The 21,811-nt window shown below is 34.5% G+C and overlaps 1 protein-coding gene and 1 pseudogene across 3 annotated transcripts in view; one reads left to right on the top strand and one right to left on the bottom strand.

Annotated features, from left to right (window-relative positions):
• BRWD3 (bromodomain and WD repeat domain containing 3) overlaps positions 1–21,811 on the bottom strand; it is a 162,992-nt gene that overhangs the window by 18,755 nt on the left and 122,426 nt on the right. For all 3 annotated transcript variants that reach the window (XM_044937371.2, XM_025276957.3, XM_025276958.3), the window contains 14 exons: positions 18,370–18,494; positions 16,051–16,133; positions 14,904–15,015; positions 13,890–13,951; positions 13,631–13,786; positions 12,829–12,949; positions 11,671–11,796; positions 11,510–11,588; positions 6,765–6,821; positions 4,654–4,794; positions 3,697–3,771; positions 2,119–2,271; positions 628–791; positions 152–249 (listed from right to left, as the gene is read on the bottom strand). In XM_044937371.2, coding sequence (XP_044793306.1) covers positions 152–249; positions 628–791; positions 2,119–2,271; positions 3,697–3,771; positions 4,654–4,794; positions 6,765–6,821; positions 11,510–11,588; positions 11,671–11,796; positions 12,829–12,949; positions 13,631–13,786; positions 13,890–13,951; positions 14,904–15,015; positions 16,051–16,133; positions 18,370–18,494 — 1,552 coding nt within the window. The remainder of the gene's footprint in view (positions 1–151; positions 250–627; positions 792–2,118; positions 2,272–3,696; positions 3,772–4,653; positions 4,795–6,764; positions 6,822–11,509; positions 11,589–11,670; positions 11,797–12,828; positions 12,950–13,630; positions 13,787–13,889; positions 13,952–14,903; positions 15,016–16,050; positions 16,134–18,369; positions 18,495–21,811) is intronic.
• LOC112582309 lies at positions 19,072–20,419 on the top strand (annotated as a pseudogene).

Consider the following 21,811-nt stretch of genomic DNA (forward strand, 5'->3'; position numbering starts at 1 on the left):
CCTAGGGCCACAGAGATAGAAGAACTAAGGGTAACATGCAACTTTTCTATATCCAAATCCATTGCCCTTTGCATTTTAAACCATGCTGCCTCTTCTATATCCTTAGTATTTAGCTAAAATACAGAATACCAAAAATAAAAGATATATTTACCAGGAGATGAGAAAGGAGTGCTATTCCTGGCATAAGACACTGAGGTATTCTGGTCATTTTTAGGCTGCAGCTTCATTTGCTTCTGTTTCCCTTTTGGACTATAAGTAAAAATATATAATAATGAGTAGTTTTTTTCTAGTAGCAATATGTTATGATAGATAGTATGTTACAAAATGCTTAAACTAAGCATAGAATAAATGCAATATAATTTAAATGAAATACTTCAAACTAGTAATACGACAAAGTTAAATTTCAATCATTAAAAATTTTTTTAAAAAGGTTTTGGTATAGTAAAATTCATATAAACAAAGCTTTAGGTTACCAGCTCCATCTTTATACAGGTTTAAGAGTTCTTAAAAAAAATAAAAAACCTCTTGGGTGTTGAGATTCCCTCAAAGTAGTTAATAAACTTTAAAAAGTAAGGTAATACATACAAAATGTTTTGAAAACTAAACTGCTACATTAATGTAATATACCTAGGAGCTCTGCTACTAGATAATGAACTGCTGCTGCTTCTTAGACGTTTTCTGTACCGTGGCCTTCTCCTCTTCTGACTCTGGATTGCTGACTTATATTCAGAGATGATATTTTTAATACGACTTTCAAATAAGGCAGACAATCGCAGTGTCATGCTATAGATCTGCAAAGGTAGAAATTAGTCTTGTTTTACCAACCATTTTAATTATATAAAAATAAAAGGTTATAAACATGCTTGAACAATATCAGCATCATCCTTTCAGACATAATATATGTGCTACTTCTACACTTGAAAAATTCTTTCTGAAGAATTAAAACAAGAAACCATTTTCACTTACAAATAATAAGGATTTTTAAAAGATAATATCCAGTGTTGGGAAGGGTAGGAAAAAACATTCTTATACATTGCCAGTGGATATTTTAACCTGAACAACTTTTTCAAGACAATTGGCTATACATGTCAAACCCTTAAAATATACACATCCTTTGGCTAATAATTTCTTCACTAGGAATTTATCCTATGGTAACATCAGAGAATTACACATGCTCATCATATTCAAGGATGTTAAAGATAGCCACAGCATTATCCATTTAAAGTGAAAAATTAAAAACAACCTGTATCTCTAGCAATAGGATGCTGGTTAAACAACACAAAACCACCTGCATGGTGGAATACAATGGAGACATTAAAACCTCTGTTTTCAAAAAGTAATGATAAAATTGGAAAATGTTCATTATGTATTTTTAGAAATGCTTCAAAATGTAAAACCTACTAAAAGATATATAAACATTTATAAGTACAAATGTAAATGTAGAAAATAAATCTACATTTTAGAAATATGCAGAAAATATAGGGAAAATATGAAAAATTATGTTCAGAAATCAGTAAAAATTTATTTTATATGAAGTAGAACCGACCATGTATATACCTACTGTGCAACTGATTTAAAAGTTAATCAGATACTAGTGATAAAAAAAAAAACATGAAAATTACCTTATTATTCTTAAGATGTATAAGTTATGATAGAACATAAAAAACTATTACATTAAATGTGAGTATGAATAAAGTTATAATTTCCCAATATAGTTCACTAATTTGTTATAATAAAAGGAACATAAATATTCATAGCTAATCTAAATAATTCATATAAATTAATCCTCCCAAACATTTTTATTAAATTATTTATTGAACATATTAAAGAATACTCAAATTTCTACTATTCCTTTCTTTGACTTCTTTTTGGCAAATATAGGTGTTATTTAAGAGAAAAGAAGTGGCAAGTAGGAGAAAGCAAGAGGGGCAGCTTAATTTCTCTTTAATGCTTGCTTGATAAACTGTTTCAGAGAAAGTACTGAGAATCAAACTTCAGAAACTACATCAGAATGATAGTACATACTTGTTTAGCAATTTTAAAACTGGTTATAGAAAACTGCCTGATATATAACTAAATGCTTAGGTAATTAATCCACCTATTAATGGTTCTTCATACCCGTGACTTTTTATTAGAGGTGTAAGCTTTGGAGTTGCTGAATATTTGGCGAACATCCTTATAAAATTCCAGAGGACTACCATAGTTTCCTGTTTCCAATGTTTCTTTCACAGTGCTGAAGTCCATAGGAGTGTCTATAACATCATGATAATCCTACAAAGAAGAATGTGTTATTAAACATAAAGGCTAAATAACAATACTACACAAAACAACGGGACTGAGATTTGCATCGCCATGAAATAAATATACTGCTCTTTAATCTGCCACTTACCTCTTCCTAGCCCCCAAATCATCTGTTTAATAGAGGTCTTTTGGTGGCTCAGGGAAATAGTAGGGTTCTGTGGAAGAGCCTTAGCCCTCACCCTTCAATGAAAAACCATTATGACTCTCTCAAGGGACAGAGCAGAAAATTCAGAGCCACTGACTTCATCACTACATAGTTTAGAGTATCTTGAAAATAGGTAGCTAATTTGTGACATCAAATTATTTAATCCTGTGTAAACAATCCCATTTTCTACTTTCATTGAGCAATTTGCCAGGGAGTTGGCATGAGGGCATTCTCCCTAAACTGTCATTAGTTGAAGGTTATAATCAAATTGGTCAGGTCTGTGTATTTCTCCTTTTTGTTTTTTAATAAATGTGACACTTTTGCTTCATCTAAAGTCTTCAGTCTCAGATTCATAATTAGTTTGAGTTTTATTTGGTTGGCTAAAAAGTTCCTTCACGTTTTTTGTAACACCTTATGAAAAACCCAGACAAACTTTTTGGCCAACCCAATAGTTAAAGGTGGGAGAAGATTCTCTCTATTTGAGCCTAAATATTTCAAGTTTACTTAAGATGTTCCTAGGGTTGTCATATGGTACTACATCTGGAATTTATATCTTATATATACCACTACCACCAGTAATAAACATGTTTTGGAGTGAAAACCATAGCCAATATTAACTCCTTCATCCTATTTAGAATCATTAAGACATAAAAGCACATTTCTCTCAAAGGAGAAGCCAAAGGGCCAGAAGACAGGGCAGAAGAAAGGTATTATAAAAAGAGGGGAAAAATATTTTTCTAAGTACAAGAAAACACAATTGATCTTATTGCATTAATATATTTTCAATTTTTTGGCTTAAATAAAAAAAGTGTATTCCAATATAATATGGTGTATGAAACAAAGATTTCTCATAGAGAAAAATTATAGGTAATTTGTATAACATGGATGGCCAAAACTCAAAAGACCCACTCAGCCGGCTGAATGAAGTCCTACTCAGAATAATCAGCTGCAATTACAGACATAGTTATGTTTTGTAATTGATGTTTTCTACTCTGCTACAGTAGCTTTAGACTTATAGAAACAAACACCTGCCTAGATGCTACAATGAACTCTTGAGAACATGCACTATTAAAAAAAAAAAAAAGTAACGACAACCAAAAGCTTAAGCAAAGGTAAAAAGGCAGTGAGCAAAGTTGGAAAATAGTTTTACAAATTACAAGAGGTTTATTTACAGTATGGAAATTTTAAAAATTAAAATAATACAAAAACAATCAGAACATATATACCTTTTAAGAGATTACTACGCATACCTCACAAAGAGATGAATCTTGTTGTTGTCCTGGAATAACAGACTCAGAGGATTCACCCTCATGCTCTTGATGGCCCTATTAGGGTAAAAAAGATACATTGTGTTTCAAGACTACCACAATAAAATATCAAAATTTATAATACAATTATGATCTAATGCACAAAGATCCATAAATTGGAATGTTTTTACTGACTATAATTTAAGATGAAGGAGGAATTTTACATTCACCATTCTCTATTATGAAAAACACAGGACTAATTTATTCTACCTAAATCCACTACAAAAAACAAATCAAGCTTTGTCGAACATAATTTTGATCCTTATTTGAATGACATTTTTCCCCAACAGAAACCAGTGTATACAGAGAAAATACTGATGCTTGCTAATTTCAGAGGATGGTCTGATGGTATTTCTGAAATATTGCTGTTATCATTTTTCTGAAAAACTTAAAACAGATTTGCTATCTGTAATAAAGGTTATTCGACATATAAATAGATAAACTTCTAGAAAAGGTATCCTATAATTTAAAGATCTCATACTTTTATCTTTGATGAAAAGTAATATGGTATACTGGTTAGTCAATAAGTGACCATATTGAGTAACATGTTTTTTACAAATTAAATAAGGCTGACATATGTTATGAATGGACTCTAGTATGTAGGAGTGTATTAGAAGTTAGCAAAAAGCATTAAATAAATATCCAAAATAAAAGCAGGAAGGAAATGCAAAGATATTTAGATTAAAATTTGGTTTACAACTGTGTATTTATACACAAAGTACGGCAGCCGTTTTAAAAAGTCAGGACTAATCACACTATTCACTTTCACAATTCAGAGATGCACTAACAAAGAAGGAAGGAAAGAAGAAAGGGGAGGAAGAGCTCTTAACTAGACCTTAGCATAGTCATTTATGGGAAATTAAAATACATATTGGTAATTATTTAAATAACTATGCTTACTGGGTAGGAAAGAGGATCAGATGGTTGTCGAAATGGCTCTGAGTCTTCACGTTCATAAATGAGGCCCAATAGTTCTTTGCACTGTTTTCTCCAAGCATCAGGATTAAACCTTAAAGACTGTCTTCTGCCTCGGCATTTGACCTGTAGATTTTTAAAGAATTATATTTAAAAGCTCTTTCCTTAAGTCTTTATTGATTTTTCTCCTGTCTTCCTAATGTTAATATATCTATATAAGATAGAGCACCTGATAGGGCCCACATGGGGTCTCATTGATAAGATGCCTCATTATGTTGACTTTGCAAACAAAGAATAAATCACAGTGATCTGTGAGACTGACCAAATTTCCCAAATGGCATCCTGTTATCTCACTGGTGTCTATTTTCTTAAAGCTGCGAGACCACCAGATTCCAGACCTCCAGCTATGTGACCATCCCTTCAAAGAATTTTTCTTTGGTGGACTCCATCAGAAAGGGAGAATGCCGGTTGTCCTTAAGAGCCAGTCACCCTCTCTTTTCCCTCTAATAAATTTCCTTTTCTTGCCTGACTGCCTGGCTCAGTCTCTTTTTTTCTGCACTCGCCTTATAGCACCCATTTAAAAGTTTCTTAGTTTTGATTAAATATCATTCCCCCTTGCAAAAATATAAACAAAAGTAGATTATTATATTCACAGAAACAGCAAGAACACTAGTATTCTGAAGTCTCATTTTGAGAAAATCCAAATCTTAAATTAAACACAGAGGAACAAATTTTTCCTGTACAAGAGCAATAATTTTAATACCTTAATCTTTGCTGGTAGTTAAGAATATTTGACAATGGCACCATAATTTTCTCAAAATAACACTTGAACAATATGTATATTTTTAAAGTAAATTCTTTGTCATCAGAATATACTCTGCTGCTGCTGCTAAGTCGCTTCGGGCATGTCTGACTCTGTGCGACCCCATAGACAGCAGCCCACTAGGCTTCTCTGTCCCTGGGATTCTCCAGGCAAGAATACTGGAGTCGGTTGCCATTTCCTTCTCCAGTGCATAAAAGTGAAAAGTGAAAGTGAAGTCGCTCAGTCGTGCCTGACTCAGCGACCCCATGGACTGTAGCCTACCAGGCTTCTCCGTCCATGGGATTTTCCAGGCAAGAGTACTGGAGTGGGGTGCCATTGCCTTCTCCAGAATATACTCTAGCCTTTACTATTCTGATGCCTTTTGTATACATTCTCTTTCAGTATTTGAAAGGAAATATTTTCCTTATATATAACAAATGTTTGTCTAATTATCATAGAGTAGAAGTGTGCAGAACAGAGTTAACATAAAAGACCTGAGGCTATCTTTAACAGGCCTTGCTTCTCAGGTTAGCCCTTGATTGATGTCTAGGAACTTGGGACTTGAACTCTTTCTTAAATGATAAAAGTAGTTTACTCTGCCCAAGTTAGTACAAACAATGTTATTTGTGCTGAATATCCACTTTCCTGTAAATTTCTGGTGCTTTCCTGCTTTCTGAGAGTCTGGAATCTTGGCATGGGCTAGTCAGATGAGGTAGACATAACAAGTTCCCAATAAATTATTTGGGAACTGAGTCTCTAGTCACTCACATATTGCTACATTTTCATTGTGGGGAAAGAGCGTACTCTGTGTGGCCTTTCAGAGGAGAGAGAGTGCATAAGGAAACCTGCACATAGATTCCTCCAGGCTCTGCCAGTATATTTTTCCCTGTGTCCCAGCTTTGTATGTTTACTTTGTCACTGTCATAAACCTTAGCAATGAGTTAACAAATATACATAGGGCTTCCCTGGTGGTTCAGTGATAAAGAATCCACCTGCCAACAGAAGAGACACGGGCTTGATTGCTGGGTTGAGAAGGTCACCTGGAGAAAGAAATGGCAACCCACTCCAGTATTCTTGCTTGGGAAATCCCATGGATAGAGGAGTCTGTCAGGCTAGAGTTCATGGGGTCGCAAAGACTCAGACACGACTTGGTAACTAAACAACAGCAACAAGTATATATACTAAGTTCTATAAGTCTTTCTAGCAACTCTCCAAATTTGTGGAGTTGGTCTTAGGGATCCTTGATACAGGAAGCTTGAATTTTTTCTTATTAGCAGTTCATTTATCCACTCACCCTTCTTCCAGATGAAGTACCAGGTCCATCTGAATCTAAATCAACCATTTCTGTATCCTAAAATTAAAAGGGAAGAGTGGGAGAGATATTGTTATATTTAGTCTAATAAACTAGATAAACATTTACAAAGAAACGGCAAATACAATCATAATTAACTCCCTCATTGAAGCAGGCAGCAGAACAGAGGTGGGAGAAAGATTCACTCTAAACTTCAGCTGCATGCTATAATCTTTTGCTACTTCAAGAAACAAACCTCTTTTCTATAGGGAAAATAAGAATATGTATTAAAAAATAAGATTCAGTGAAGTATCACCCCAAGGGATAGTTTTTTAATACAAAGAGACAAGTCCCACACACCACTACTAATCTGGTGATGGTGAAGCACATAGATAATGCCTGCTGCTGCTAAGTCACTTCAGTCGTGTCTGACTCTGTGCAACCCCATAGACAGCAGCCCACCAGGCTCCCCTGTCGCTGGGATTCTCCAGGCAAGAACACTGGAGTGGGTTGCCATTTCCTTCTCCAATGCATGAAAGTGAAAAGTGAAAGTGAAGTTGCTCAGTTGCGTCCGACTCTTAGCAACCCCATGGACTGCAGCCTACCAGGCTCCTCCATCCATGGGAGTTTCCAGGCAAGAGTACTGGAGTGGGTCGCCAGTGCCTTCTCCATAGGTAATGCCTAGGAGAATCTAAAACAATGCTACAAATATGTTTATCTACAAAACAGAAATAGAGCTATAGGTGTAGAAAATAAACTTATGGTGTCCAGGGGTAAAGGGATGGGATAAATTGGAAGATTGGGATTAACATATACATACTACTATATATATAATAAATAATTAATAAGGATCTACTGTATAGCACAGGGAACTCTCTTCAATACTCTGAAATGGCCTATATGGGAAAATAATCTAAAAAGAGTGGGTCTATATATATGTACAACAGATTTACTTTGTTGTATACCTGAAACTAATACAACACTGTAAATCAACTATACCTTAATGAATTTTTTTTTCAAAAAGAAGAGAAGTAGCTCACAGGCCATTAGTTTCCCTTTCTGAAGTTGCTGAATTACATTTTAGTTTAATTTTCTATTCTAAACCAGAATGCTACTCTGAGGAGAGCAATATCCATCCATGATATAAACTCTCAATAAAATAGGTATAGAGGGACTGTATCTCAACATAAAAAAAGGCCATATAGGAAAAACTCACAACTAATTTATGGTCAATTGTAAAAAGCTGAAAACTTTTCCTCTAAGATAAGGAACAAGACACAAATACTCACTCTTTTATTTTATTTAACATAGTATTGAAAGTCTTAGCTGTAACATTAGTCAAGAAAAACAAAAAAATTTAAATCAAAAAGGAAAAATTGATAGTGTCTCTATTAGCAGATGACATGATATTACATATAGAAAAGTCTAAATACTCCACCATAAAACTGTTAGAACTAATCAACAAATTCAGTAAAATTGCAGGATACAAAACCATCATACAAAAATAAGTTATGTTTCTGTACACTAACAGTGGACTATCAGAAAGAAAAATTAAGAAAACAATGCCATTTATACTTACATCAAAAAGAATAAAATACTAGGAATAAATTTAACCAAGGAGTTGAAAGATCTGTACACTGAAAACTATAAGACATTGATGAAATAGAATATACAAATAAATGGAAAGATATCACATGCCACAGATATGAAAAATTAATGCTGTTAAAACATCTGTACTATTTAAAGCAATATACAGATTCAATGCAAGCCCTACCAAAATCCCAACAGTATTTTTTGCATAAATAGAAAAACAATCTTAAAACTCATATAGAACCACAAAAAAGAATTCTAATAACCATCTTGAGAAAGAATAAAGTTGGAGGCATCACACTTCCTGATACCAAACTGTATTACAAAGTTATTATAATCAAAATGTATGGTATTAACATAAAATATATAGATCAAGGGAACAGAAAGTACACAGAAATAAACCATGCATATTGGTCGATTAATTTACAACAGAGGAACCAAGAATATAAAATGAAGAAAGGATAATTTCATCAATAAATTGTGCTGGAAAAACTGGAAAAAAAAATCCACCTGAAAAAGAATGAAACTGGACCCCATCTTACACCATACATTAAACACAACTCAAAATGGATTAAAGACTTGGATATAAGACATGAAACCATAAAACTCCTAAAAGAAAACACAGGGGTAAGCTGCTTGACACTGGCCTTGGCAATGATTTTTTTGGATTTAACAAAATCCAAAGGTCAAAAAGTCAACAAAAGCAAAAAATAAAAAATTGGGACTACATCAAACTACAAAGCTCTTCACAGCAAACAATAACCATCAACAAAATGAAGGCAATATACCAAATGGGATAAAAATATTTGCAAATCATATACAGGGAGTTAATACCTAAAATATATAAACAACTTGATAGCAGGAGAACACATAACCTAATGAAACATGTACAGAGAAACTGAATAAACATTTTTACAAAGGAGACATCCAAATGGCCAATAAGTACCTGAAAAGGTACTCAATATCTCTGATCATCAGGGAAAAGCAAATAAAAACCACAATGAAATATCACCTCTCACCTATTAGAATGGTTATCATCAGAAAGACAAAGAAATAAGAAGTGTTGACGAGGATGTGGAGAAGACAGCCTTTGTGCACTGTTGGTGGGAATATAAATTGGTACAGCCACTATGGAAAACAATACGGTAGTTCCTCAAAAAATTAAAAATAGAACTATTAACACCATATGATCCAGCAATTTCACTTCTGTAAATAATACTGCTACTGCTACTGCTAAGTCACTTCAGTCGTGTCCGACTCTGTGTGACCCCATAGATGGCAGCCCGTCAGGCTCCCCTGTCCCTGGGATTCTCCAGGCAAGAACACTGGAGTGGGTTGCCATTTCCTTCTCCAATGCATGAAAGTGAAAAGTGAAAGTGAAGTCGCTCAGTCATGTCCAACTCTTAGCGACCCCATGGACTGCAGCCTACCAGGCTCCTCCGCCCATGGGATTTTCCAGCCAAGAGTACTGGAGTGGGGTGCCATTGCCTTCTCTGCTGTAAATAATAACAAGATATCAAAGATATAAAGTTGCACTCCCATATTCACTGAAGCATTATTCACAATAGCCAAGATGTGGAAACAATCTAAGTGTCTGTCAACAGATAAACGGACAATGAAAATATGGTGCATACACACACACACACACACACACACACATATACACAATGGAATATTATTCAACCATAAGAAAGAAGGTAATTCTGCCATTTGTGACAATGCAGATGGAACTTGAGGGCATTTTGCTAAGTGAACTAAGTCAGATAGAGAAAGACAAACACAGCATGGTATCACGTATATGTAATTTTTTTTTTTTTAGGTCAAACTCAGAAACAGAATACAGAAATGTTGTTGGGTAGTGGACTGATGGTGGGAGGGGACAGGGAGAAGGTTGTAAACGGACACAAACTTCTAACTATAAGTTGAATAAAGGCTGAGAATATAAGGATCTAAGGTAAAACATGGTGACTCTAGTTGATAACACTGTATTGTATAATTGCAATTTGTTTAAAGCGTAGAACTTAAATGTTGGAAGGAAGGGAGAGAAAGAAAAAGAAAAAACAAGCTCGCTGAATTATATTTTACTTTACTTTCCTATTCTAATCCAAGTTATGTTATTTTGAGGAGAAATTCTTGCTACATCAAATTCTGAGTCAAAATGCATTTATATTAAAGGTTAGAGAAAATATCAGGTATAAGAATGATAAATTTTTTATTAGTTTCAGGAGGATAATATCTAATTGGCATATCTGAGTTGTCTTTAATATGTAAATAGCATTTAACTTCAATAATACTTACAATATTTTATAGTCAAACACATTTTTGTGAAATTGAAAAACTATTAGAGATTTACCATTCTGAGAATTAACAGTACAGAAAATATAAACATGTAAAATACCTCTGTATAATCATACCCACTGCAATAAAATCCAGCATATTTGAGTCACTTATCCCTGGGATGAATTGTTTTCCATAAAATATTTTTGAATTGTCACTTTCCATTATTGTTTCAGCCTCTTAACCTAGTTTTTGCTTCTATCATAGCCTTTAGTCAAAAATAACTTAATATAAATTAGGGATATAACTGGGTGGGGAAATAAGATACATGAGGGTCTGCTGACAATACTAATTCATTTCTTTAAGAAAAACTGGTTTATGTTTATAAATTTCCACAAAGGAAATCAAACAGCAATTCCATGAAACTACTAAAAATAGAGACTTTTAAGTTTAAAATTATAAAATACTTTAATATTATATATATACATATATATACATGTATATATATGTATGTAGTATAGAAAATTAATCCCTACTAAAATTTCCATCAACTAACCATTCTTTTAAAACACAGTTTAGTGCTTTGTCCTGTTTTCAAGGGCTGGAAAATAAAGTATTGATTTCTCAACACTGAAAACACCGTGTCCAAGGGGTGAATGGCCACCTCTCTCTGACCAAACACTGCAGCACCACTACATTTTTGGTATACACTATCTAAATATAGGTTAAAGAGCTTAATACAAAAAGATGCAGGTGTTCAGCGAGCTTTCAGAAATCAGATTCATTGCTAATACCCAGTTACAACACTTACGTATAATACCTAATGTACTTTAAATGACAGAAAAAGAATTAATGCCTACTGGTCATGCTGTGATTCTTACCTCCTCTGCATCAGTACTGTTTAGTTCTTCTGCTTTAATTTTATTGTAAGTATCCAGTATATCAGTACAGCTCTGATCCCTGAGAAACAAGTTAAAATACACTTCAATAAATTTTAAAAACTCAGAAGTCAGCCTCTATAGAAGATAAAACTGCTTCTTACCCAATAAATCGAAGTAAGACATCAGTTACTATTTTGGCTGCTTTAACTATAGGACTGTCTGGCTCATTGAAAGTCCTAGCATTATGCTCAATATAGCGTACTTCCCACATTAATGCTGATATTCTCCTATGAAAGCAAAAATACCCTGTTACTTTTGGTCGATACATTTAAAGTCTATTCTAGAATTAGACAATATAGAACAATTAGGCATTTAATCATGAAACGTCAAAGGTGTTCAAATATATGTTTGTGATTCAATATATCTGTGTGACTAATATGCACCAATAAAAGTATGTAGTTACAGTATTTGAAGCACAGGCAAGAATTCAGAACCACTGGATTATAAACTTGGATATTAAAACCTGAAAGAGAACTGACCCATGACATTATGGGTAAATAATGATTTGACCAAATACAAAGAAACAAACAGAAACAAAGAGTGCTTTGATAAAGTCAACAAAAAAATGTTTAGTTTTCAGAGAAGACCAAAAATCAAGAATCCAGGTTGTAGAAAAGGACACATATTTTAATGCAGTTGCTGTTATGATAATACACTACTAAAGAAATTATAGGTAATGTTATAAGATACACCCACATGGTGTTATTTATAACAATTTCATGGAATAATTGTTGTTAGGATGCTGTAGACTTGAGGGTGAGAGAGAGAACAAAAGCTGCCCTCCACCGCCTCCCCATAATCGCATAACTTCCAGCAAAACCAAAGAAAAAAATAACTTGATTTTTTTTCTTTACACATTTTGGAGCTGGTGATTAAATCTAATTAACTGCTGCCTAATTTCCCAACAGGGGATTTAAAACATGCTCAAAGCTCTGGAGCACCATAATCATGATGAATCCACAAACCACTTAATCTGCCTTTAATAAACTAAGAGTTAACTGTAATTATTGTTTCATTTGTGACTTGTACTAGTCATAATTTTATCCCTGTCCATACTCCTTTTTACCCTGGAAGACTGAGAATCTCCTGAAGGAAAGGAAATAAATTGTTCCAAATTTTCAAAAGAAATTTTGAGATGGGTCTTCCGAGTGGTTATTGTACACGATGAAAACAAAGATCTCAGTGTATCGTCATGCAAAAACGAAAGCAAAAGACATAAAGCTATAAGCTTTATAGGAAATGGTAAAAACTAAACAAACCTGTAAAAGCGATTTTCAAGTCTCCGCCTGATGGTGTTGAGGTCAGTTGGATAAGCAACTACAGTACAATACAAGGGGTAGGCACTGAGATCCACTGGAACAGCAAAAGGGCTGGCAAAATCTACAATATTTACAAAATCAGAAAAGATAGTTATAAACAACACTAACATCTCACGTTAACAAACAAAAACCACATATAAACAGGAAGTGTGGGCAATATAAAACTATATTACTAAAATGAGATGATTAAATTATGCAAAAATTAGACCAATACTATTAAAATGTTATTCTTTTTATTTGGACATATTATCTTTGAATCATGCATGATACACTGGTTCAAATCAGATAAAAACAAGACAAAATTATTGGAGAACTGTTTTTAACTTCAAATTTATGTCTTTTCTGGATAAATGCCAAATGTCTCATGTGATATACGTCAGAAAATATAACTAGTCATGGAGTAAAACTGATTACTCCACACACAGTCTTTACCAAAAAAATCCATCCAAAGTTAGGCTTAGGGAATAGCTAGAGAGCCAAAATGACTCACGAAAGTAAAAGACACTTATATGTCTTCACTATTATAACCCCAGAACTGAAAAGGTTTGCAAGTCATTACTTTGACCAAACATATAAAAATATTATTAAAACTAGAATCCCTGTGCCTTTTGAGTTAGAAGTATATAGTGAAAAACTGCATTTCCTTTTACAGAACTTAAAATTCTGCTGGTTTTCCTTATTCCTTCTCATCTTCCTAATATTCTTTTCTCATCTTCTTAATATTCTTTCACATTCACCATACCCAGGGAAAGAAGGTGGTTGATTCCCTGAATAACTCGTTCACATTCCTCATCTCTGGAATGAGCCCCCCACTCTCCTTCCTGAGGTTTGTATAGCAAAGCAGTCAGTTCCTCCTGGGACACAGGAACACCAGCACCAACTTCATCTGGAAAGGCAGCTATGCATAAGGTGAAAAATCAGAAATAATTAGTTTTCAGAATAATGCTATTGCCATTCTTCTTTTAGAAAAATTATAATTCATTTTTTAAAAGCATATTTACTTCCTTCTGGAATTGGCTCCATATCCCAGGGGCTCATCTTTTCTCTTTCATTATTGTCCCAGCTATTAAAAAATAACAAGATACAAATCAAATTCACATGATACTTTTACATACTAGCATAATTTGGAGGACTTCTTGGGGGTGAAATCTGGAAAGGGGCAGTACAATTTCTTTAAAGTATAACTGTGTTTATACAAAGATAACGATAACCCTCTAATAGAGAAAATATGGTCCACTAATATGAAAGTTAGAGAGCCCTAAGCTTATTCTTAATTCTGATTTTTTTTTTTTTAATTCCAACCAAGCATACATTCATTGTTAAGCCAGGGTACAGAATAAAAAGTTCTCACTGGAAAATTCCTTTTAGGTTAAAAAATCAATTTAATATATCACTTATTTCTGTGAGATAACCTACTTTTTTCTATCAGGTTGACTATTACACCTTCTCCAAAAGTTTACTATTCCCTTTTGATCTACAATATGAAGACTAAAAGTCAATCTTCACAGAATAAACATATGTTTTATCATTCTTAAGAAAAAAGTTGTATTTATTAGGAATCTTACAACTCTGGTATTTCATGAAGAACAAAAGTAAATGTAGACAAATAGTATCAATATATCCAAAAGTAATGCACTCACCCTTGACTAGAACTTATACCATCAAATAAAAGACTATATAAATATTCACTATTATATTCCAGCTGAAACAATTACTTTAAACACTGAATTAATTTCAGTATTCTTTATGAAATAATAGTTGTAATTCTTATCTAAAGTAGAAATATTTAAGAGAAAACACAGGAATTAAGGAGGCAGAAATAAGTATTCAGTTTCTGCTTTTTTTTAGCATGCATATTGCACCAGAAAGCTTATCATCAAATTCCTTACTTGAAAGTACTATGATTCCTTCCTTACAGGTACAGGTCTTATAAGACTAGGTAAGGCAGGGTTTATAGAAAGTCCATATAGCACTAAAGTATTTTATCAGGTGTAAAAGACCATAACTGTACTTACTGAACACTGTAACACTGGAAAGAACTATCAGGATACTCTGGTTGAAAAGGTTGCTGACTTTCCACAGTCCCAAACCACCAGGCATCATCTATTATACTGCGGAATCTATCACCTACAATGTTTTTAAAAAAATTCTTAAAAGAGTGCTCTTGAGAATAATTGCTATGTTCCCAGTCTAAACTATACATTTTGATGAATACAATAGCATCATTGTATCCAGTATTATTACAGATTTCAATCTGAGTATTCCATATTACTCTCTTCAAGGATTTTGATTTCCAAGTGCTAATAATTATTATGAAATAAAATCACAGATTACCACATATAATTTAACTTCTTTCAATTACTTGGAATCATCATTAGACAGTCTGCTTTTTGTACTGCACATATAATACCACAGTTGTTTCTTATTTTTTTTCTTCCTCTTCTTTTTTGTTTTACCATTTTGTTTCTAAAAATCTCTTCATACTAGTTTTGTGCCTCTAAATGGCTAAGGAATATAAAATCAACCATGTGGATAAAAATATTTCTTTCACATTAGAAAAGATAGAAGATACTAATAGAAAAAAAAAAAAAACTACTAATAGCAGATAACTATACAGTGTTTGCTCTGTGTCTGGTACATTTTAAGTTCTTTCTACATATTATTTATCATTCATATCAACCTTATAGGTATGTTCAGATGTGATTCCCATTTTATAGATAATGGAAGTGAGGCACAGAGAGGTTAAAATTGTGCCCAAGATAAAATAGCTAGAGAAGGTGGAAGGAATAGACAGGGAGACAACAGGAGGGGTAAACAGAGAAAGGGAGAAAAAGGGAGAGAGGTGGAAGAGGCAAGAGAGAGAGACAAAGTCACAATCAGTAAAGGTCTGTTAAGAGCCCAAGTGGTAAGTACTCCATGTGAAGGCAATGAAACTTCAGATTTTCATTTTAATTTAGATTTGTATTCTAATAGAATAGATAGTCACAGAAAAGGTTTTATAACACATACAAAGCACATAAAATCACCTAAACATAACTGAAAATAAAAATTTAATTTTTCTAATTTGGCTAACAGCTTTTTCAGTCTAAAGTTTCTCAATGTTAATTCAGTTTAAAAGTTACTCTTCTTCAAACAATATTTAAGTGGGAATTCTATATTTACCTATCTGCCAGTTCCTTTCTTTGGCTTCATTGTAAAACTGATGTAGCACAAGGAAGTCAATGACATCTGGCATGTCATGATATCTGAAGAGAAAATAAAGTACATGTGATTCAGTATACAGATACAACAGTATATGTCACTTTCTAAATATCCAGGGATATATATGTTTAATGCGGAGCTATTGAGCAAACTGTTGCAAACCTCAAGGTCCTTACAAATGCTTTTAATTAAATTAAACCCCATGTGTTTGATCTGTTTGTCTTAAATATTTACTTATGACCTTAAATCACTAACTATATTACTTTTATCCTATCTTGTAAGACTGTTATTTCTTACATTATCCAATGTGTAAGTATATCTCCAACAAAACTAATGATGCCTAAATGTCTTGAGACAATTGATCATATACTGTGTTGGCCAAAATCTTCCTTCGGTTTTAAAGTAAAAATTAAAGGTCCATTTTTCATTTTCACCAAGAACTTTAAGTGTATCACCATTTTGTTCCACTACCTTCTGCCATTTTTCAGGCAAATTGATAATTCCATCTTCCCAAAACTTTTCATTTTTTTTGAACAAAAAAATGTTTCAGATGCCTTTTACAGTATTCCAGGGAATTGAAATATTTTCCATTCAGGTAATTTTATAAAGACAGAAATAAATGGACATCTGAAGGTGCAATGTCTGGTGAATACAGTGGATGAATCAGAACTTTCCAGCCAAGCTGTAACAGTTTTTGCCTGGTCATCAATGGAACATGTGGTCTTGAGTTATCCTGATGGAAAATTATGCATTTTCTGCTGACTAATTCTGGAAGCTTTTTGTCACGTGCTGCTTTCAGTTGGTCTAACTGGAAGTAGTACCTGTTGGAATTAATCAGTTGGTTTTCTGGAAGGAGCTCATAATTCCCTTCCAATTCCACTATATGTACATAACCTTCTTTGGAATGAAGACCAGCCTTTGGTATGGTTTTGTGATAGTTCATTTCACTTGCCCCATGATCTCTTCCATTCCACATTATTGTACAATATCCACTTTTCATCATCTGTCCCAATTTGTTTAAAAAAGGGAGCATTTTTGCCTTGTTTCAGTAGAGAATCACACACAAAAGTACAGTCAAGAAGATTTTTTTCACTTATGTGGAACCCAAACATCAGAGTGATTAACATTACCAAGCTGGTGCAAACAATTTTCAACACTTGATTTGGATATTTTGAGAATGTCTGCTATTTCCTGTATGGTATAACTTTGATTGTTCTCAATTAATGTCTCAATTTGACCACTATCAACTTCAACTGGTCTAACTGACCACGGAGCATTATCCAACAAGAAATCTTCAAAACAAAACTTCGCAAACCACATTTGATATGTTTGATCAGTCACAGCACCTTCTCCATATATTGCACAAATCATTTTTTTTGCCTTTCTTGAAACAATAAAGTATCATATGCCAAAAATGTTCCTCTTTTTCTTCCATCTTCAATATTAAAATGGCTACACAAAAATTCACCAGTTTGATGTGTGTTTTTTTTTTTTAATGCTCACTGATATGACAGCTGTCACAATACAACCTAACAAAACCGTTCTGAATGAAGTTAAAGACAATGAAAGTCATATTATGGGAAAAAACAAAAAAACAAAAAAAAAAAAACAAAAGAACTCTGGCTATGCCAATAAAAGAATCAAGTCATTAGCCACTGTAGTTGTTGACCTACAGTTCACCCTAAAAGGAATTCAAGATGAAGCATTCTATGTTTTGGATATATGGACTCTTAGATAGTTAAGATGCATACGTAAGGAAGAATTTCAATGATCCTGGACTCTTGCATCTTTCCATATATAGAACACTAAAATCACCGAGATATTTGATCCTCGTGACTACCAATAACTAGCAAGATGTATGCTTGACTACATGTATTTCACAGCCAAAAAAATTTCAAATATACCCTGGCTCTGCCGCTGCTACCTCTTGAGAACATCTTGTCAGAGTTGTCTAAGGCTATCTCCTAGACTATAGTCCTCAGCAAGCTCCCAAATAAAACTGAAACCTATAGGTCTCATGCTGTATGTTTTTATTTCAGTTGATCTATCTATCTATCTATATATAGTATGCATGCTAAGTCGCTTCAGTCGTGTCCAACTCTTTGTGACCCTATTAAGTGGAAAAACAAAACAAGAATTAAACATTAAACCATGGTCTTTAAAACTCTAAAGCCCGTAGTGCTGTCATGTTTTCTTTACCATCAAGAATACATGTTAGGAATTAAAATACACACACACACACACACACACACACACACACGAGCCAGCATAGATACTCACTTAATGGAAAAAGATTCTCCAGTCATTTTGCCTGAAATGGGGTCCAGAAATGCAAGCTTCAAGCAGCATAGTGTAGGTGGTCCAACCTCATATTTGATTCCTACAATCTTAACAAACTCTTGTTCCTATTCATGAGAATACCAAAAAATTATTAATTTCAATATAAATAATTGCCTAACATTTGCATATTATTTTATTATTATTTGAACAATTTAAAAATTATCTGAAACGTATTGTAAATCAACTATACTCCATAATTTTTTTTAAATTATCTGATAAATTTTATTTTAAAATTATTAAATTTTAAAATTATCTGAATACCCACCAGATTTGAGGCATTCCACTAAGTGTAAAAGGCAATAAGACATGGCTCTTGACCTCTTAACAGCAATTTGTAGTTTAGTGCATGGCTCTAAACCAAGGATAAGCAGAAGAATCCCCTTGGTAATCTTTTTTAAAATTCATGTTCCTAAACCATACTACTATGGAACTGAGTTCACTATATCTAGGGTAAAGCTCAGTCATATGTATTTTGAACAAATTCCCCAGGTTTTGCTCTGGAGAGTTAAGAAGTTTTCTGCTGGTTAAGAATCACTCCTCTAGTCACTACTTCTCCCTTGGATTCCTTGGTAGTCTGTTGGTGTGAAATCTTTGTGGCCCTCCCCTCACCTCCTCAAGTCCCACAGAACCCTACAAGTTTCATTCATGCGTGAGTACATCTTAATCCACATTGGCCAGGCTGTGGACAGACTGGCAATGCCTATTGGGAGCTCTACTGCTTGGAACATGGCATCTAGCCTGATGGCCAGGTGTCAAGTGATAAGACCACTGGAGGAGGAAAAGACTCCTTCAACACCTTGTTCAGTGAGACAGACACTGGCAAGCATGTGCCCAGGGCAGTGTTTGTAGACCTGGAACCCACGATCACTGATGAAGTTGGTACTGGCACCTATTACCAGTTCCTCCACACAAAGAAGCTCATCAGGGCAAGGAAGATGCTGCCAATAATTATGTTCGCAGTCACTACATGATTGGCAAGAAGATCACTGACCTCGTCTTGGACTGAATTCAGAAACTGGCTGACCAATGCACAGGTCTTTAGGGCTTCTTGCTTTTCCACAGCTGTGGTGGGGGAACTTGTTCTAGGTTTACCTTCCTGCCATTGGAACATCTCTCTGTCAATTATGGCAAGAAGTCCATGCTGGAGTTCTCCATTTACCCAGCACCCAGGTTTCCACAGCTATAGTTCACTAACCCTACAACTCCACCCTCACCAACCACACCACCCTGGAGCACTCTGTATCTTCATGATAGACAATGAGGCTGTCTATGACATCTGTCATAGAAACCCCGATATTGAGTGCCCAATCTATACTAGTCTTAATTGTCTCATAAGCCAACAAGTAGTGTCTTCCATCATTAGTTCCCTGAGATCTGATGGAGCCCTGAATGTAGATCTGATAGAATTACAGACCAACCTGTAATTCTGTACAGTACCCTATCCCTGCATCCACTTCTCTCTGGCCACATATGCTCTGCCATCTAAATGCTCTGCCATTTAGAAAGCCTAAAATGAACAGCTTTCTGTAGCAGAGATCACCAATGCTTGCTTTGAGCCAGCAAACCAGATGGTGAAATGTAACCCTCACCAAGGTAAATACATGGCTTGCTACCTGTTGTACTGTGGTGATATGATTCCAAAAGATATCAGTGCCACCACTGCCACAATCAAGACCAAGTGCAGCATACAGTTTGTGGACCAGCGCCCCACGGGATTCAAAGTTAGCATTAATTACCAGTCTCCCACTGTGCTACCTGGTGGAGACCAAGCCAAAGCACAATGAGCTTTGAGCAAGCTGAGGCCTGGGCTCACCTGGATCACAAATTTGACCTGATGTATGCCAAGCTTGCCTTTGTTCACTGGTATGTGGGTGAGGACATGAAGAAAGAAGAGTTTTCTGAGGCCCATGAGGATATGGCTGCCTTTGAGGATTATGAGGAGGTTGCAGAGCATAAGGCTGAGGCAGAGGATGAGGTTAGAAAATATTAACCTATTACAACTTTAAACTCTTGGGATTGTCTAATTTGTATTCTATGGAGCTGCCCATTGTGGCCCTATCTTGTCATAATATTAAATTCTATTGATAACTCTATTAAAAAAATCATTCCTCTAGCAGAAATACAGTCTGTAATTAGGCAGGTGGACATATTATGTATATGTTTGGGAAAAGGACTTACAATTTTGAGTGCTACAATATTATTTTAAATACCATCCTTAAACACTGTTATTAATCACATTTAATGATGACAAAACAGAGCCTCATGGGTACAGTGATGTTTTTAGAGTTACACACTTGTATATAGCAGAGCTGGGATTGGAATTCAGATCTTATTTCAAAGTCCAGGGTCTTATACCACAAGTAAGTTGACTTCTAAAATTTACTATAAACACAGGGTTAGAATTTAAAATAAGAAATCACACAGGCTCAGTGAACTGCCGCTAGATGCCCAGTAGGCCAGGCTGAGCACTCAGAAATGGCCTTCCTTGGGAGTCAGCATGATCCTGACTCCACCACGACCTTGGTGACCCGAGGCGTCTGACTTGCAGGCACTGGGTCCAACGTCACCCAGTCCGAGGATGTGGCTTCATGAGGCTGTGGGCTCTGGACTGTGAAGACAAACCCCACACATCCTGGTGACAGAAACACCCCATGAGGGCGTGTCCTCTCTCCTGATTAGTATTTATTTCAGCACTTTGTTAATGTGGTTGTTTTATTTTCTACCTATTGCACTGTTGTGACTTGTTCACCATTATTTGATTTTTGTATGAATAAAAGCTTTGTTACAGGAATCAGCATACTATTTTTTAAACCTGGAGAGAAGGTATTATGGTGACTGAAAGTTGTAAAGTAATTAGCCTCCAATTAAAATAAATAAATTTAAAAAATAATAATAATAAAAAAAGAAAGTGTGATCAGGTGTCAAATATAAATGTATAAAAGCCAAAAAAAAGAAAACATATGGTTTATTCATTCCTATAATTCTAAAAAAAATCTTATTTTTCACCTAATTCACAATAGATGTTAGCACCCCTATTTCCCAGGAGATGATTATGTAAAGCTCACTTTATATTTTAGTAACTTATAGCCTTAATACAATTTTTAGAAGTGCCTAAATCTTTATTTCAATAAATACACATACTGTCTCCTATCCTTCCTGTTAAGCATCATTACAAAACAACTAAAGAATGTGCTAATCATTATAATTGCACTCATCTCCCATACTAGTAAGGTCATGCTTAAAATCTTGCACGCTAGGCTTCAGCATTATGTGAACCAAGAACTTCCAGATGTTCAAGCTGGATTTAGAAAAGGAAGAGGAACCAGAGACCAAATTGCCAACATTCACTGGATTATAGAGAAAGCCAGGGAATTACAAAAAA

The sequence above is a fragment of the Bubalus bubalis genome, chromosome X (assembly GCF_019923935.1).
Source record: "Bubalus bubalis isolate 160015118507 breed Murrah chromosome X, NDDB_SH_1, whole genome shotgun sequence".
NCBI classification, from domain to species: domain Eukaryota; kingdom Metazoa; phylum Chordata; class Mammalia; order Artiodactyla; family Bovidae; genus Bubalus; species Bubalus bubalis.